This window comes from Mya arenaria, chromosome 9 (assembly GCF_026914265.1).
Source record: "Mya arenaria isolate MELC-2E11 chromosome 9, ASM2691426v1".
NCBI lineage: Eukaryota > Metazoa > Mollusca > Bivalvia > Myida > Myidae > Mya > Mya arenaria.
Genome location: NC_069130.1, coordinates 20814802 through 20834945, shown reverse-complemented (window position 1 = coordinate 20834945; position 20144 = coordinate 20814802). Strand labels below are relative to the sequence as shown.

At 35.2% G+C, this 20144-nt stretch overlaps 1 protein-coding gene and 2 non-coding genes across 3 annotated transcripts in view; all 3 read right to left on the bottom strand.

The window, feature by feature from the left end:
• Nucleotides 1-10899: 10899 nt before the first annotated feature.
• LOC128245314 (ADP-ribosylation factor 1-like) overlaps nucleotides 10900-20144 on the bottom strand; it is a 38649-nt gene continuing 29404 nt past the window's right edge. The window contains exons 2-6 of the mRNA XM_052963439.1: nucleotides 18474-18632; nucleotides 16927-17004; nucleotides 11992-12065; nucleotides 11434-11671; nucleotides 10900-11127 (exon numbers count right to left, since the gene is read on the bottom strand). Coding sequence (XP_052819399.1) covers nucleotides 11033-11127; nucleotides 11434-11671; nucleotides 11992-12065; nucleotides 16927-17004; nucleotides 18474-18531 — 543 coding nt within the window. The 5' untranslated portion in view covers nucleotides 18532-18632 and the 3' untranslated portion in view covers nucleotides 10900-11032. The remainder of the gene's footprint in view (nucleotides 11128-11433; nucleotides 11672-11991; nucleotides 12066-16926; nucleotides 17005-18473; nucleotides 18633-20144) is intronic.
• Nucleotides 13037-13127, bottom strand: Trnay-gua (transfer RNA tyrosine (anticodon GUA)). Its single transcript is given in 2 exon segments — nucleotides 13037-13072; nucleotides 13091-13127. It is a non-coding gene; the product is annotated as a tRNA-Tyr (tRNA).
• On the bottom strand, nucleotides 15697-15787 carry Trnaf-gaa (transfer RNA phenylalanine (anticodon GAA)). The gene is given in 2 exon segments: nucleotides 15697-15732; nucleotides 15751-15787. It is a non-coding gene; the product is annotated as a tRNA-Phe (tRNA).

Below are 20144 nucleotides of genomic sequence, written 5' to 3'. Positions count from 1 at the left end.
GTGCGAATACCCGGCACTGCATGGACACCTGAAAGGTAAAACAACGGCCCATTTCCCCGACTATCCCCGGTATACCCCCAGACATGGGGGCCGTGGTTACAATTGACTGGTGTATAATGATCCAATCTCAAGTCATGACGATTTCTGGTTCGACATCGCCAGGTTTTCTAAATCATAAAAAAAGGCTGGACAGCATTTTAGAAAGACTGTTGTGAGGTTAAATCTTCATTACTTTACTATGCCACAACATTGGGTGATAAGGGAACTTTATTGAATATTTTGATGTTTATTTTTTCCCTAAATGCCACAAGTCGATTGATTTATACAAATGTCAAATATATTCTTCAATTCTAACGCCACAATATTCAGCACTGCTTTGTTAAATAAAACTCAAAAGTTACACATGTAAACTATTTAACCAAATACCTTTCCCTCAAATAGTTCACAAATTTATATTGATCTATCAACAATGCATTACCGTACTGTATCTGATTATGGATTTTCATTCTTGGCTAGGAAATAAAAAGTGAGCGCATAGCGTCTCTAGAACAAAAACCTTATAATTTATAAGAGATAAAATCAAATTTGAGCAGGCAAGATTGTTTTACCAATGGCGATGGTTAATCACAATGTCATTGAACAAAATGAATAAAATAAATATGTACTTACACTGAAAGTGGCTCCAATACTTTTCTATGCACCAGTAAACAGCCATCATATTCATAAGCCAGATGCTGTCCACATATTCATACATTTGGCTTCATTTAGAAAGAAACTTCATGAATAAGAATGCGCATATTTGATATTTCTTTATTTTATCTCCATTTTACAAAATTGAAATAACATGATTTGGTCGGGATCAAACGAACTTGTACTGTTTGTAATTTTACGTGTCAAATTAAACATGCTACCCATGGTAAGATGAAAATGAATCCGTATGATGGTGGTAATCATTCCATGGCGGCCTTATTGATAAATTTCTTCAATAAAACAGGTATAAAATTCACATCATCAGCATCCGGAAGTAGTGATGACATATTTGAATCATTCAGCCGCTCTGATCAGAGTCAATGAGGTCAAGACAGTAAACTGGTACCTTTAGTTACTTTTCCCCCAAAAATATAACGTTAAACGGCATGTGGTTTTTAGTTTTCATTAATAGTATTTGAACAATACATACCAACAAAGATGTTGTTTTTAAAAAAGTGCCATGCAGTGATTAGTAAAAAATAAACTTTGTATCAAAAATAAAATATCACAAAGGATACCAATAACATTTTTTTAAATCAACTTTCCTGGTCGTTTACTACATAGACCGCAAGCTTGATTCGGTTTACGTATTCACAAGACATTTCGAATGCGCGACGGGCACCGCGGTTAGCTTATACTGGTCTCAATTGAGATAAAAGTGAAAGAGGGTACCAGTCTATCAATGCAGAGCATTGAACGGAAACATTTCGATGTGTACTTTTCCAATATGTTCATATTCTTATTGCATATAATCTGCATTTTACTATTCTGTTTTCGTCTTGATTTATACGTTAAACTTTTCCTTTGTTATCTGCATTTTAGACTGAATAAAGCCTGATAAAGTCTAGCGTCTTTCTCCCGACCGTATGCAAGCACATTCATGTAGTTAACCCGATTAACTCACTCGCTACGTATACATTTATTGTTTTTCATTAAAGAACATACAATTAGCTTGTCTTGTTAGGAGAACTATTTTATTGGATGTTTTCATTGTTATCAGTCTTAGTACTACTTTGATTATTCAAATTCGCTAACGGAAATCCAATCAAAATACAGCGTATGAATACATTACGTCAGTGAACCCCTGTATTCGTTCTGAAAATTCAGCAATCGTTTGAATCGCTATGAACTAGGCCACAAGTGCCTTAGTCCAATGAAACATCATGGGCTAAACTCAGAGTGAATATCAATATGTTATCTTCCTACCAGAGCCTCCTTTCTTGACCCTCATTTATCTGATAAATATAACGATCTAAATAAAGTTATATTCTGCTAAAAATAAAACGCCGGGATACATAATTACAGCGCGGAAATAGCTGAACAAGCAAAAACTCAAACTCGGACTGCAACAAAACCAATATATTTTTATGGTTTCGACATCATTCTGCTAAACATAGAGCTCATTGAGACAAAAAAAATGGGTTAAAACGACATGAATAGAAGTAGTTCTTTGGAGTTTGTGGTCTTAAGACTACCTGCGCGCATGCGCAGATAGTCTTAAAACCGGTGTTATTGTTGTCGTATGCGGGGATAAAACATTTCCGTACAATTTCAAATCTCTGAACATCACTGAACACATATTGCCAGAACAAAATACGCACATAAAAAACAAGGGTTATAAACTTATGCGAATGTTTATAATTTAAAGTCACATAATTATGGTTTATTTTTTCAACTTATTTTACACTCGTAAACAGTATTTTTCATTAATAATACTTGATTTCCCAACCATAAATGTGTTGCTTGCGAGTGTATTCAATTTGATTGTTTTATTTACAACACCCAAACTATCATATTTCTTGTTAAGGTAGCAACATGAAAAAAGACAAACCTAGTTTAGGTATTAAGCCGAAGAAGATAGGCGGAGATTTCCGCCAGTCACAAGTTGTGCATTATTCATTTCTCAGTCATTGGGAACATATATTTACTTTGTATGCGGCTTATGCACTCATATAACAAAACCAAGGTTACCATAGACATTTTCTTGCAGCTTGTGTCTTCTGTATTCGATTTTTTCTTTATTTCGCCTTTTATCACTCCCTTGCATGAAAACGAGACACATTATATTTGGGATTGTTCGGTCATTTTCGAAAATTGTATACGGAAATAACCGACTGATGAAGGTCATGAAAACGAACGTTGAAAGGGTTATAATCTTTTTGGTCATAATTCGTCGAAACGAAGATTTATTCCTAAGCTTTACTCGTCACTAATATAACGGGGATGCAATGAAATGATTTTTGACTTTTGACATGGGTGAATATTGAAATGCGGGCTTGTCTTTTATATGGAGATTTTTTTTTCGAATTATATCTATTGTCGCGAATACTGCTTGTTTATCAACGTGAAATTAAAAGACTCGTTCTTGTTTGATAGGGCCAGACCTCGGTTATTTTTATTTCGTGTGAAATGTAAATGAAATCATTTCTTGCAACAATGATTAAACATGCAACCATAAGTTTAAAATAAAAGCAATTTTGTAATTCTATGTATTTAAAATGCGATATAAAACGCTATATTTTGCCGACAAGTGTTTGAAACGCTGTTGAAAAATAAATGATTTTAGGCTATAAATAACAAACTTTTATTTAAAATAATTGTCTCTAGGCTAAAAATAGCAAGCTCTGTTTAAATGTATAGCCGCCAGATGTTGTATTGTGTTTGTTAAAAAAGCAAATTTAACAAAGTGGCGACATTTTGTTTCGCCAATCGAGATTCAATTATAACAAATAATCATACAAAAATTGTGTCGCCAATATTTGATATTTTGTGTACATGTTGCCTTGAGCATGCTATAAATACAGTGTGTAAAAATGGACCGGTACAATATGCGTTTTGTTTACATGGTTATATCGATTGCATTTTCTCAAAAGACGAACCTTTTGTCTGGGAAGACGTAGAAATATTTATTTGAGATGATTAAATTTTGAAATAATGAATTTTGAGATAAAGGATGTTTAAAATAATGGATTATTGAGATAATGGATTTTTAAGATAATGGATTTTAAGGTCAACTGTTAATAGTCAATCGTAATAAATAAGACAATTAAAAAGAATTGAAAGCTGAAATGCATACATGTAGATATTTTAAGTCATTGGTTTATGTCGTTTGCCGCACTAGAAACTGTTAAAGGAACAACTACAACTTCTCACAAGACGCCATTGATGGTAACATAAACACTAGAATAGGGTGGAAGGCCTCGGAGCCCGCCAGCCAAACAAGCGGTTGGTACGTATACAAAAGCTTGATAATAATAATTTGAAATGCATTTTCGTTTGGGTGTAACCAAATACTGAATAGACATCATTTTTCTTGTACTTCTCCATTCAACAGCTAAGCTGAACGTGTAAGACGAAATACTTTTAACATTCCGTAAAGTTGAATTTGTATCTGCTATAGTTTATGTCTAAATAGTTATAAAGCTCAGTTATTTATGTCAGAGCTCGAAGTTGTATCTGCTATAGTTGATGTCTAAATATTATCAAGCTTAGTTATTTATGTCAGAGCTCGAAGTTGTATCTGCTATAGTTGATGTCTAAATAATTATAAAGCTCAGTTATTTATGTCAGAGCTCGAAGTTGTATCTGCTATTGTTGATGTCTAAATAGTTATCAAGCTCAGTTATTTATGTCAGAGCTCGAAGTTGTATCTGCTATAGTTGATGTCTAAATATTATCAAGCTTAGTTATTTATGTCAGAGCTCGAAGTTGTATCTGCTATTGTTGATGTCTAAATAGTTATTAAGCTCAGTTTATTATGTCAGAGCTCGAAGTTGTATCTGCTTTAGTTGATGTCTAAATATTATCAAGCTTAGTTATTTATGTCAGAGCTCGAAGTTGTATCTGCTATTGTTGATGTCTAAATAGTTATAAAGCTTAGTTATTTATGTCAGAGCTCGAAGTTGTATCTGCTATAGTTGATGTCTAAATATTATCAAGCTTAGTTATTTATGTCTGAGCTCGAAGTTGTATCTGCTATAGTTGATGTCTAAATATTATCAAGCTTAGTTATTTATGTCTGAGCTCGAAGTTGTATCTGCTATAGTTGATGTCTAAATAGTTATAAAGCTTAGTTATTTATGTCAGAGCTCGAAGTTGTATCTGCTATAGTTGATGTCTAAATAGTTATAAAGCTTAGTTATTTATGTCAGAGCTCGAAGTTGTATCTGCTATAGTTGATGTCTAAATATTATCAAGCTTAGTTATTTATGTCAGAGCTCGAAGATGTATCTGCTATAGTTGATGTCTAAATAGTTATATAGCTCAGTTATTTATGTCTGAGCTCGAAGTTGTATCTGCTACAGTTGATGTCTAAATAGTTATCAAGCTCAGTTATTTATGTCAGAGCTCGAAGTTGTATCTGCTATAGTTGATGTCTAAATAGTTATAAAACTCAGTTATTTATGTCAGAGCACGAAGTTGTATCTGCTATAGTTGATGTCTAAATATTATCAAGCTCAGTTATTTATGTCAGAGCTCGAAGTTGTATCTGCTATAGTTGATGTCTAAATATTATCAAGCTTAGTTATTTATGTCAGAGCTCGAAGATGTATCTGCTATAGTTGATGTCTAAATATTATCAAGCTCAGTTATTTATGTCAGAGCTCAAAGTTGTATCTGCTATAGTTGATGTCTAAATATTATCAAGCTCAGTTATTTATGTCAGAGCTCGAAGATGTATCTGCTTGAGCTCATTTCTGCAAACGAGTAGTTATCAAGCTCAGCACAATATGTCAGAGCTCAGCTGAATTATGCTTAACCTCACTTCTGCACTGTATATTTTGGAAGCTCAACAGAATGACGTCCATTGTGTTCCAGAATGACGTCCATTGTGTTCAAGAGGAAAGTCAAGTCATCGATTTTATTACAAGACATCGCTTCTGTATTCAGCAATGGCTCGTGCCCAATCTTGTGTTTATTTTAAAGCTCAGTTTTACATGCCATTTTTTATCAGTCTCTGCGTTTGATATTTTATCACGGTGCGGGTAGGGATGGCTTGCTGAACTGTAGACATCGACAAAGACAGGTCATTAAAAGTTGATTTGGCAAAGGAAATGCATCTTCGGGGCAGGTCGGAGCAATTCGTCATTTCCGGAACATTTCGGAGCTTCTCGTCCATCTTCGTGACAGTTCGGAGCTATTCGTTATTCCCTAGAACAAATCGGAGCTATTCGTTCCGTTCATCTTCGGGACAGTTCGGAGCTATTCGTCAATCCCCATAACAAAATCGGAGCCACTCGTCATCTTCGGGGCAAGTCGAATTTATTCTTCAACTTTCGGACCAGTTCGGAGCTATTCGTCATATCTAGAAGAAATCGGAGCTACTCATCTATCTTCGGAACGGTTTGGGATCCACTCACTAAACACAGGAATAGGTTGGAGTTACACCCCAAAATCTCAAAAAAATAGTGCGATTTTACACACTAACCATCCGGACAGTCCGAACGTACTTGCAAACCTCCGAGTCAGTTCGAACGTACTCCACCGTTTCCGGTATAATCCGCACCTTTTCTTTATTAATCGAGACATTTTAGAGTTATTTTTACCTAATTTACGGGATAGTCCAACCTATTATTCTTCCGAGGCAGTTTGGACCGATGTGCTAACCTCCGGGACAGTTCAGAGCTGCCCGTTATTTTCCGGAATATTTCGATCTCGCCATTCTTTGGGACAATTCGGACTCTTGATTCTCCGTTATCTCCTCGTGTTAATCGGATAGATACTATATCGGAAGATTCTCAATGACAAAGAGCACTTGAATGATGATGTTTGCTATTTTACATTTTCTTCATTTTGCTATAGTCACAGTTTCAATACACATTTAAGACAATCAATTCTTAATGTGTTTAAGAGGTCAAGATCCAATCTACTACTCACGCCAACTAATTATTAATGTTTGTATATGGTCGAGCTACGATCTACGACCCAAGTCAACCAAATCTTATGGAAATTGGATGATCGTGCTACGATGAACGACAATGGTCAACCAATTCTTAATGTATTTTAGATTATCTAGCTACGATATGCGGTCCAATTAAATCACTATTAATGTACATATTGTATATGGTCGAGCTACAATCTACGACTCACGTCAACGCCAATTCGTATTGTATTTGAATGGTTGACCTACGACCATGGTCAACCAATTCTTACTCTATTTAAGGCGGTCGAGCTACAATATACGACCCAGGTAAGTCAATTCTTAATGTGTTTTAATGGTCGATCTACGACCTATTACCCATGCTAATGATCTATAATTATATTTTAAAATGGTCGAGCTACGATCTACGAGCTACTCACAAACTTCACACACCTCTATTACTGGATCTCATAGGTAGACAATTATCGAATCAGAGGTCCGCTTCATTAAAAGTGCTCAATATAAGTTGATCTTCAACTTGATGCAAACAAATATTTGATTCATTAAAATGCATTTTCATGCTTTACTCATTTGACTTTAATGATAAAAATACACGTATGATTTAGGTACAAAATTGAAAAAAAGAGTATTCATAAATGTTTTCAATGAATAGCTACGAGGCCACAAAGTCCCCAGTTGAAAAAAGCGCAAAAAATATTGCTTATATTTATTTTATCTGTAAACAAATTATATGCTTTTTAATTTTTGATCATTTCAGTCAAATGAGTATAATAAATCTGTTTACTGCCATGGTTGTTAAAATTTGCCCGTCCAATATCTTGTCTTGTTGATGTCCCAAGAAGCAGAAAACGTAATGAAACTGCCTTGCACAATCACACTTTCTACTTTCAGGGCGCCTAGAATTTCTTTCCTAGGTTTGTCTCATGAAACAAAATGGAATATAATCTACTGTTAGTCATGATAATTCGAACCGCAAAATGATATCCGGAAACTCAACATGTCCGAACAGTAATTACCTTGACACTAACTGCTTAAACATATGGTCTTAATAAGTTCAGTTTTCAGGTTCTATTTCAGGACAGTATGTACAATCTGTATGTGTTGAACACTCTATTCAGACAGTTGAAGAAATGTGTTCTACCCAAGAGAATGCGTCTAATATTTCCGATTCGTTGTTTTGATATTCTGAAGAAATCGACTTTCGTTTCCGGCGAGGATGATGAAACTTGCCCGCTCGTTTAAATACATTGTATTTACTTCTTATAAACACATCTTATATTTTTTACAAACAGGTATTAGTTATTTTGATCGGAAAGTTAAAAGCATATATTAAATATTTATAATGTATTTTTTTTCAAGAAATACTACGAAAAATAGTCAGTCTCATCAAAAGTCTAGGTGCGGGCGCATTTTTTTAAATAAAGGTCTCAGTATTTTTAACGAAAACAGAAATTAGACCATCCAAAATTGATTATATATCAATTTATCGAGTGGGTAGGTTTTTAGTCTTTAGATTGAAAAATAATCGATAGAAAACATTATCGAAACCTAAATGAAGCAAAGAAATATGATTTCTATAACTTGATCATTGAAAAAATACATTCGGGAAACCTCGGCCATTTTCCATCTTAAAACAGTTATTTTGATGGAGAATGGCCGAGGTGTTCCGAATGTATTTTTCCCGACCGAATGCGAAATAACAATGACGGAAAATATATGGCCTATACAGAAGAAATGAGATGACGTATAGGGGCCTTTCAATGATGAAAGCTGTTATAAAGGGTACTTTTTGTAATAAGAATATTATTTTTCTTGACGGATAGGTTTTAAAACGACACCTTACTCTGAACATAGAATGGTATACACTAGCGGTTGCACGGGTGGGGGCGCACCCGGTGCCGCCCCCTAGTATCGCCCAAATGCACCATTTCGGACTAGAAATCGTTAACATTTCCTGGAGGAGTATCCCCAAACGCCTCTTTTAACAAACTAAACCAAATGAATTTTGGTTCTGTAGTCGGGGCGTATGTCAAATGGATTCGCCCTCTAAATTACGCCCCCTCTCACATCAAATCTTGAAGCCGCCCCTGGTATTCATTTGTTTAATATTAAATGCATTATCTTGTTTAACTCATTTGGCGTAAATGATAAAAGAAAAAAAACAAAAAAAAACATACGATTTGTGTACAGATACCATTATGAGCCTTTATATAAATGTATTTTGAATTAATAGCTAAGTTGTCACAAATTCCCCTGCCACAAAAGCGTTAATATATCGCTTACATAATTTTATCTGTTTAAGTGAAATGACTAAAACGTGGTAATTCTATTAGTCAAAGGGAAGTAACTCTTTTTGACACATATCAGCATGACATAACGGAGTTATACAAAAACGAAGACATTTTTTCTCGTACTGTGTATGTATTTTCCTGTTTATTAATACAAATACAACAAACGATTAATGCAAGATGATCTAAAATATATTATCTGTATCAAAGGCTGAACAATGAAAGACAAGTAAATAAAATGATAATACACTAAAAGTAAATATATATGAAACACAAGTTATGAACTCGATATACAATGTACATGCTTATAATTAATATCAAATGAAGTAAAGTGCACATAGGTTGCTAAATAGAAACGCAAAAAATCTGAAAGTTCTTGGTAAACATTATTTTTTTCTAATTTTAAATATGTTGACTAAGATCTCAATAAAATCTTGTTCATTTTATCGTGTTCATCTGGAAAAAAACACATTCGGAACCCATTGAAAACAACCTCGGATGTTGTTGTTCTTGTGGTGGTGGTGGTGGTGGTGGTGGTGGTGGTGGTGGTGAAGATGATTGGATGATGCCGGTACATGGAATTGGTTTGTAAAATATATAGCTCAATAAATAGTTGTTATGTTTTAACGTGTATTTTATATTACTAAGTTTAAATGGATTGCCAGTGAAGTGCATAACTCATTAGGATTCCCAAGAGTAATGTCTTAATTAAGTTTAACTGCTACATTGAAATTACTACGCGATCTACTTAATGCAGCGTAGTTAAATGTAAGGATTTTTGACGTTGTAAACCGTCCATATACATCCGATGTTGTTTTCGATGGAAAATGGCCGATGTGTTGTGAATGGAAAAAAACCACATCACTATTCTGAGCACCTGTATGCAGTGGCTGGTTACAGCTAGATTTATCTAAAATGCCATCTCATAGCGAGAAAAAACAACAACAAATATCAGATAACGTTATGTTGTAAAGGGACTCGTTCATGGTTTGTAAAATGCAATTTTAACGAACAAAAACACGAAATATATTGTAGCAAATCATTAGGAGTGTTGAAACTACGATACTGACAGCTGGTCCCCTTCAGCAAATGTTGATATTTGCTTAAATATTTTCCTTGAAGACCACAATTTTGATAAAAATTAGAAACCTGATGGGCATGTTCCGTGACTGATAGATTATTCTGCAGTCAATTGTAACGACGGCCCCCAGGTCCGGGGGTATACCGGGCATAGCCGGGGAAATGGGCCGAGTTTTTACCTTCCAGGTGGCCCCGCAGTGCCGCGTGAATGCGGTGGTTTTGTCTTGGCGCAAAAAATAGTGGGGAATGGGCCTTACCTAAGGTTCCCGGGGTGCGGGGGCATTTGGCGGGGATTTTACCAGAAGTTCGTTCCCGTAGGGCGGGGATTTTGACCGGGTTTGGCTTGACCGAAAGTCAAAGTTCCCGCTATTCCCCGGACCTGTGGGAGTCGTGGTTACAATTGACTGATGCATTACATTATCACGTAATGTTACCAATATCTTTAATAAAGTTTCTCTCCTCACTAAAACCATAATATTTTCTCATTAACTCATTTTCAGATGAATTTTCGGGAAATGAAATTTTGGTTCAAAAACATGAGCGAGTCCCTTTCAGAGTCTACATCGAAAATTGAAGATCAGTTATAAATATTTAAACCTCAACTTTCATTCTTCAAATGAACTGCCTCTTCGGCAATTGCGTTTATCGATCGATGAACGCAACATCTTCGGATATATTCGGATCGCTTTTCATCGCTTAACAATATACATGCAAACCATTGATCTTGTTATTGTTTGATTTGTGTCAGCTGGTCCCGTAAAATATAAATTAACATTTTAGAAAGTGTAAATTTATTATATTTGAAATGTATTATTGTCAAAAGTGTTTCAATTTTACGTTTAAAAGTGATTTCAAGTTGTTCATCTTTTTCCGCGTTATTGTGACGTCATTTGAAAAAAAAAAACGTTTCCGGTTACAGTCGGGTCGTTCTATTTACAGAATGGTTGAGAAAGGATTACTGAAACTATTTGGTGTAGATATAAGTAATGCAGGATCGATGTCATTATCGGGGATATGAATGCAATAGGTCCGGTTAAAGTACGCGTGGAGAGGGGCCCAGGTGAGATGCGAGCCAGTCCATACTGTTAGTAAGTCCGACCCCTCGATATGCGCTTATTTCCATGATGTCTGAAAGAAATTATAAGATAAACGTACACTATTTGTACGAGTTATTGTTAGATGACATGAAGTAACATTTTAATGATTTAGAATGGGCAGAGTGAGTGTTATTTCCCAGTATTATAGTTTCTCTGAGAGGCAAGGGACGTTCATCTTCTATTGTGTAAGAGGCGGACACTTGTACGCTTAGAATGACCTCGCCATTGCTATTTTCCAGCACTATTGTTAATTTGGGAGGCTAAAAGAACGTTCCCAATCCCATCCCCTCTGGTATGGGAGGCCGACACTTTCACTTGACCACATTTTTTAACTTACGCCAGGAATGTTTCAACGCCTTTAAGTTCAACTTGGCAGCAACCTCCTCCGCACTCAGGCAATTGGGAAGGTCGCGTTTATTGACCAGGAACAGGAAGATGCTGTGTGCAAGCTCATCCGCGTGCAGAGCAGGCTTGATGACGTTACAGTTTAGCTTCTGCAGACGCTCGGGGTCCGCGCCATCTATCACCATGACAACAGCGTCTGTGTCTGGGTAGTGATGGCGGAACTGCTGGCGCTGGAAAGATATTTTTATATTACATATTAAATTATAATATATGATAATAACAAATACAAATTGAATGCCACTACCATAACATCATCATCATCATCATCATCAGCAGCAGCAGCAGCAGCAGCAGCAGCAGCAGCAGCACCATCATCATCATCATCATCATCATCATCATCATCATCATCATCTTCACCACCACCACCACCACCACCACCACCACCACAAGAACAACAATATCAATAACAATACTATACAAACATAATATTTAAGCCCGAACCACCAATTAAGAATATAATATTCTTGTTTTTCTCGGAATAACAACCCACCATTTTGTCACCACCGCCGATGTCATAAATGATGAACGTGATGTTTTTATGGTTCACTGTCTCCAAGTTAAACCCTGAAAATAGCAACACAACTGTCAGAATTTCAAAAATATACAAATCTTAACATAAGCCGAAACTGTCTCTAGAGCCGGATTTGCATCAGTGACCTAATTTAAGCCACTTTAGTACTTTGGCAATATTAACAAAGCATCTTAAGTAATTTCCTAACTAAATTCGATTTCAAAAGATTTTCGTTTTTTCAAACTAAAAGAAATGTATAAGCGGTTTTTTTACATTAAAGTATATGTTTTCTATTATTCTATAAACATATTGTTTTTCAGAAATTATGAAGTTTTTATATCATATGACTACTGGGCAACTTATGACAGGGCATTGACTTATGTTGGGAAATTATTTAAAATGTTTTATGAATACCAGCCCAAAGCTATCACGGAAATCCATGAAACTGTTTTATGAATACCAGACCAAAGCTATCACGGGAACCGATGAAATTGTTTTATGAATACCAGACCAAAGCTATCACGGGAACCGATGAGACTGTTTTATGAATACCAGACCAAAGCTATCACGGAAACCGATGAAATTGTTTTATGAATACCAGACCAAAGCTATCACGGGAACCGATGATATTGTTTTATGAATACCAGACCAAAGCTATCACGGGAACCGATGAAACTGCTAAACATGAGTTAGGTAATTTCATTATCAAAGTATAATAGCAGTTAAAAACACAGCATAAGTTAAACGTCAAAGTCATTTCAAAATTACAATAAAGATATTGGTGTTGTTGTATTAAGTGCAATTTTATAATTATTGGAAAACAAACAATAGATATGTTTTATTTTTTATGGTTATCTTGACGCAAAGTGTTTATGATTATTGACAAAACCGTTCGTCTGTCGGATTAGGTTTGTTAACGTAAACAAATGACAGATGTTGTGTTTCGCAATTAATTCGCTGAAAAGTTTTGTTTACTTTGAAATTATGACCAAACTTAGGTAAATAAATAAAAATAAAAAGGTTGTCCCGTGAGCCGGATTTGAACAATCGACCTAAGGATGCCAGCTATGTTGAACCACTACAGTCCTCCGCTCTACCAACTGAGCGATCACGGGTTATGAACGTTGACTGATGCGTACGTTATAAGATTGACAACGTAACAATGCTCAATTACTGAATTAGACGTTAACAAAAAACGTCATTTTGGAAAAACGGTAATTAATCATTTGGGGGTGACAACTCAGATAATAAATGGTTAATGTCAAAACATTTGTTATCTCTCTTGGCTATCTCTACGTTCATCTAACATAGGATTTATGAACACTTCTGTAAATTAAACACATACTAATAACATACTAAATAACAATATATGTGAAACTTTAAATTTGTCGATTTTCTTGGAATCATTTTCTGATAATAATATTTGGTAAAATTAAATATGATTTGGAGGAAAATTTAGGTTAAACAAGCCATTTTCTTTATCCGATTACCAATTATTGTTCATCTTAAAATGTAATTTATATTTTAAAATCATTATGCCCTGATTAAATTTGAAATGTATCTGCATCATTACATGTGTTCTTCGGAATTTGAGTTACATGAAATAAGAGGCATTGTTTAACATTTCATTACGAGTGTCCAAAACCATAAATAGACCGTTATTTACGACTGTCTTAAACCATGAATAGACCGCTATTAACGAATGTCCAAAATCATTAGTAAACCGTTATTTACGAAAGTCCAAAACCATCAATAAACCGTTATTTACGAGTGTCCAGAACCATGAATAGACCGCTATTTACGAATGTCCAGAACCATGAATAGACCGTTATTTACGAATGTCCAAAGCCATTAATAAACCGCTATTTACGAATGACCAAAACCATTTATAGACCGTTATTTACGAGTGTCCATGACTATGAGTAGACCGTTATTTACGAATCTCCAAAGCCATTAATAAACCGTTATTTACGAGTGTCCAGAACCATGAATAGACAGTTATTTACGAATATCTAAAACCGTGAATAGACCGTTATTTACGACTGTCCAAAACCATGAAAAGACCATTATTTACGAATGTCCAAAACCATGAATAGACCGTTATTTACGAATGTCCAAAGACATGAATAGACCATTATTTACGAATGTCCAAATCCATGAATAAACCGTTATTTACGAATGTCCAAAATCATGAATAGACTGTTATTTACGAATGTCCAAAACCATGAATAGACCGTTATTTACGAATGTTTAAAATCATGAATAGACCGTTATTTACGAATGTCTAAAACCATCAATACACCGTAATTTACGAGTGTCTAAAAACATAAAAAACCGTTATTTAAGAATGTCCAAAACCATGAATAGACCGTTATTTACGAATGTCCAAAACCATGAATAAACCGTTATTTACGAGTGTCTAAAACCATGAATAGACTGTTATTTACGAATGTCCAAAACCATGAATAGACCGTTATTTAGAAATGTCCAAAACCATGAATAGACCGTTATTTACGAATGTCCAAAACCATTAATGGACCGTTATTTACGAGTGTCCAAATCCATCTATAAACCGTTATTAACGAATGTCAAAAACCATGAATAGACCGTTATTTATGAGTGTCCAAAACCATGAATAGGCCGTAATTTACGAGTGTCTTAAACCATGAACAAACCCTTATTAACGAATGTCAAAAACAATGAATTGACCGTTATTTACGAGTGTCTAACACCATGAATAGACCGTTATTTACGAGTGTCTAAAACCATGAATAGACCGTTATATACGAGTGTCTAAAACCATGAATAGACCGCTTTTTACGGGTGTCTAAAACCATGAATAGACCGTTGTTTACGATGTCTGAAACCATGAATAGACCGTTATTTACGAGTGTCTAAAACCATAAATAGACCTTTATTTACGAATGTCTAAAGCCATTAATAGACCGCTGTTTACGAATGTCTAAAACCATTAATAGACCGTTTTTTACGAATGTCTCAAACCATAAATAAACGTTATTTACGATGTCTGAAACCATAAATAGAACGTTATATGCGAATGCAAAAAACAATGAATTGACCGTTATTTACAAACGTTTAAAACCATTAATAGACCATACTTGACAAATGTCTGAAACCATTAACAGAACGTTATATACGAATGTAAAAATCATGAATAGACCGTTATATACGAATGTTTAAAACCGTTAATGTACCGCTATTAACGAATGTCTTAAACCATTATTAGATCTTTATGTCTAAAACCATTAATATACCATATTAACAAATGTCTGAAACCATTAATAGAACGTGATATACAAAAACCATCAATGGACCGTTGTTAACAAACGTTTAAAACCATTAATAGAACGTGATATACAAAAACCATCAATGGACTGTTGTTAACAAACGTTTAAAACCATTAATAGAACGTGATGTACAAAAACCATCAATGGACTGTTGTTAACAAACGTTTAAAACCATTAATAGGACGTTTTTTTTTACAAATGTCTGAAACCATTGTTACCTAGACTTAAAACGTTTATCATCTTACATTCAAATTATTGATAAAACATTTAATGAAACATAAACTAGTCTGTCGAAATAGCTTTTTAAAAAGAAAAAAGACAGATATAGTATTCGTATTGGTTGTGACTTGTAATTTGGTTTAGGTTAAAAGGATTGTCCCGTGAGCCGGATTTGAACCAGCGACCCAAGGATGACAGCTATATTGAACCACTTCAGTCCTCCGCTCTACCAACTGAGCGATCACGGGTTATGAAACAATGTGTACAGTGTATGATAATAATTCACGTTCTAAGTAATAGATACGGCAACCACAAACTTTTAATTATGTCAACAAAGAGGCTTGTGTGTGACGTAACTGTATTGTACCGTGTTGTCAGGGAAAACGTTCAATAATTAGATTGCGGTACAAGTGATGGCGTCGCAATTTATCCATAAGGTAGTTATAGAACAGCTACACCCATCCTACTATACAAAAAAAACACACAAAGAAAACACTCTGAACCAAGTTACAAGATATATTGCTGTGGTCAGATGAATGCTTGGTTTGTTATATGCTAATTTGCTTTTATAAAATTTTAACCCGAAGATTTCTAGGTCCATTTGGTTCCACACGCCTTATGTGTTTAAAAGAAAAGTTATCTTCACGATTTAAATCAATCAAACTATCAATCATTCAATCAAAATTAATCAATCAAAATCAATCAATCAATCAATCAATCAATCAATCAATCAATCAATCAATCAAAATCAATCAATCAATCAATCAAAATCATTCAATCAATCGAAATCAATTAATCAATAAATCAAAATCATTCAATCAATCGAAATCAATAAATAAATCAATCAATCAATCAATCAATCAATCAAAATCATTCAATCACAATCAACTAATGAATGAATCAATCAATCAATCAATCAATCAATCAATCAATCAATCAATCAATCAATCAATCAATCAATCAATCAACAATCTTTACTGAATACACATATGAGGAAAGGATATGATAGTTTTCCGTTTATCCACTCCGACATTTATCCACCTGGACATAATACCCGGACCCTACAAGTCGACTTAAAGTTTCTAATTACCGGAATTGTCGGCCTGTTACATGTATCTTTATCATATTTTGAAATATGTTTGTCATAATAGCATGTGTATCCATAGCCATTTTGCCTTGATTTATTTAAAATATAAGCTCTACTGTATAAAGATATGTAATGACTGACATAAAGAACTACCATACTACAAAAAGAAACATCGTCGATTTAATTTAAGTAAACAACCGTTAAATATAATTCAGAATTTGCAAACTTTAGAATCATCATAAGTTAACATATTGGCATCACATTTTCAGGATAATCGGGAAATAGAACTGCTAGCCTTACCAAAAGTGGGGATTGTTGTCACCACCTCCCCTAGTTTAAGGTGGTTTAACAGGGTGGTCTTCCCCGCCATGTCCAAACCTGTAACACAGAACATTGAATAAGACTTGATATTGAGCTGTATATATAAGTCATGAAATTTAAATACATATAAACTGTATGAAGTGGGAACTCATGGTCCGAAGGTATCACACTTGGCTTTCAATCCAGGGGTCAAAAGTTCGATATCCCTCCACACCACTAAAATACTAGTCGTCTACGTTAAATTGGGAGCCTGTGTGGAAATGCTAGTCACAGGTGCACGTTAAAGAACCAGAGTAGCTATAACCAGGGTTCCATTCTGTCTGAGCACTATGCTCCAAAAAACCTAAAATGACTTACACTATCATCGGAGCACTCGCCGAATGGGCAAGGCCCGAGCGCGAGTATAAATAAGGGTTGTATCTGAATTTGAACTAAGAAAGGCGGTATCTCAAATGAATTTGAACTGACAAAGGTTGTACATCAAATGAATTTGAACTAAGAAAGGCGGTATCTCAAAGGATTTTGAACTTACAAAGGTTGTACCTCAAATGAATTCGAACTACCAAATGCTGTTTCTCAAATGAATTTGAACTACCAAATGCTGTTTCTCAAATGAATTTGAACTAAGAAAGGCTGTATCTCAAAATAATTCAAACTAGCAAAGGCTGTTTCTCAAAATGAATTAATAGGCTGTAAACGAATTCAAAACAATAATGGCTGTATCTCAAGACTGTTACCGAAATCAATTTGACTTTTTAAAGACTGTAGCCGAAATAAACACATATAAATACACCAGTGCTTATTGTAATTTAGCTCGCGTGAAAAGTCTTTACCGTTGTCTAAAATTTGGATACTTGTTGATGGGTGAACGGCTAGATATTTATAAACCGATTCAACCCAAGAATATTCTAAGTGTTCACTGGCCATTCCAGGGCATTGATGTACGAAATAATCACAGCCATTGGTATGTGTGGGAGAAGTTGTGTATGATACTTGATGGTTTTAGTGAATGGCTTTGTTGATGTGGAATGGGGGGTGTCTAGTAATCTCTCCCCCTCTCTCTCTATGCCTCCCCCTTCTCTCTCTCTCTCTCTCTCTCTCTCTCTCTCTCTCTCTCTCTCTCTCTCTCTTTCTCTCCCTCCCTCCCTCTCTCTCTCTCTCTCTCTCTCTCTCTCTCTCTCTCTCTCTCTCTCTCTCTCTCTCTCGCTGCAGCAAAAATGCCAAAAGTCGAACCCCATTGGCTCGAACACGTTTGGCACGAATTCCTCGCTCTCTCGAACTGGATGCTAGGAACCGATTTCTTTATAATGAGGGTAAGAATATCCGCTTGGCTCGAAATTTCCGAGGCTAGAGGTATTTTTGAAGGTCGCCGGGAGTTCGACGTTTGATGTAGCGTATCAATGATTATGCTGTGTCCAAACTGGAACCGATTCCCAACACTTGAACTCTTATATTTGCTATGATACATGACACTTGTAAAAATACCGGTCAACAATCTTATTTGAATGATTTAACTGTGTGCCTACCTAGCAGTAAAAGTTTGACGTCTTTATATTCGTAGTATCTCGTACAAAGATTCCCCATCTTATCTGTCACTTTAGGCAGGGTGTTGGGAGTCTGTCACGAACACTTTAAATCTATATAAGGACACTTTTCACTAATACCATCAATTCACTTAACTGCTTCTGAAAATAGAAACATATTTTCTGTTGCACGTTTTCATAGCTCAAAATGCATTTTGTAAAACATTGATAATTTTCTCTGAGATATGATTAGGACTGAAAAACAACAACATTTAGTTCGGGTTACTTTACATATTTTATTGAGCAAAATTAATCAACATTTCTATACAAATCATAATCAAATTTCAGTATTGGAACAGTAGAAAAAAACCTAATTAATAGAGCTCCTTTCCCTGTTATGATAAATTACAATTACCATTTGAGGCAGATATTAGTAATGAAGTTATGAGTATTGTTATACACAAGCTCATATTAAATCATGTTTTAAATACAGGTGATTGAATGAGAGACTTTAAATGCAATTACCTATATTAAAAAAGTAATAATCCAAATTAATCAACTGTATGACCGTAGACGAAAAAGGATGAGAAAAGAAGGAAGAAGAAAAAGAGGCAAATTAAAAGATGTTTTTATAGTGCGTTGGTCCAAGACAAAAAATAAAAAAAAAAATATCAAAACGTTCAATCTATGAGAGTGCAGCTTTAAAGCAAATGTGATCAAGATAATCACTTTGTAAGGAAAAAAGGAAATTGTAGAAAACTGTCATAAACTTGGTATTGATATGTACAATGCATTGGATCTTACTAACTAAAGTACCACATAGTTTACAATTTACTTAAGTTTAGCAGTTATTTCGTATTTTTCCATTAAAAAAGGTTACTGGGTATGTCTACCTAGTAGAATTCATTACTTATGCGTGATTGGCTAGTCGGTGTTATCACGTGATATTACCGAGTTAGGTGTATAGCTTAATTATTTCAACCAATTAGAGTTAGCCGTCGTAGCTCAGTGGAGACGACGCTGAACTGCAATTAAGGCGACATGATCATGCAGTGTTTTCTGCCCCTTTTTGGGCCGAAAGTCGGCCCCATTCCCCTCCTGAAATATCATCTATTTTTCCCTTGCCCTGATCGCAGGTCTAGCGGCATACTGGGTACAAAATTACTCCTTTGACGAATATCCTATTAACCAATTTGGGCAAATCTCCCCCTTTGGATTATTTTTTTTTATCACACTTTGGGGAATGGCGCGGTCAAGTCATAATACAGCCATAATAGGGCGCGGACAGACCTTTAAAAATACAACAACAACAACAACAACGACGACGACGACGACAACAACAAAACAACAACGACGACGACAACAACAACAGCAACAACAACAAAACGACAACGACAACGACAACAACAACAACAACAACAACAAAACGACAACAACAACAAAACGACAACAACAACAACAACGACGACGACGACAACAACAAAGCCATGACGACGACGACGACAACAACAACAACAACAAAACGACAACGACGACGACAGCAACAACAACAGCAACAACAAAACGACAACGACAACAACACCAACAACAAAGCGACAACGACGACGACGACAACAACAACAACGAAGAAGACAACGACGACGAATGCAGAATACAGCGGCCTTGAACTTTAGA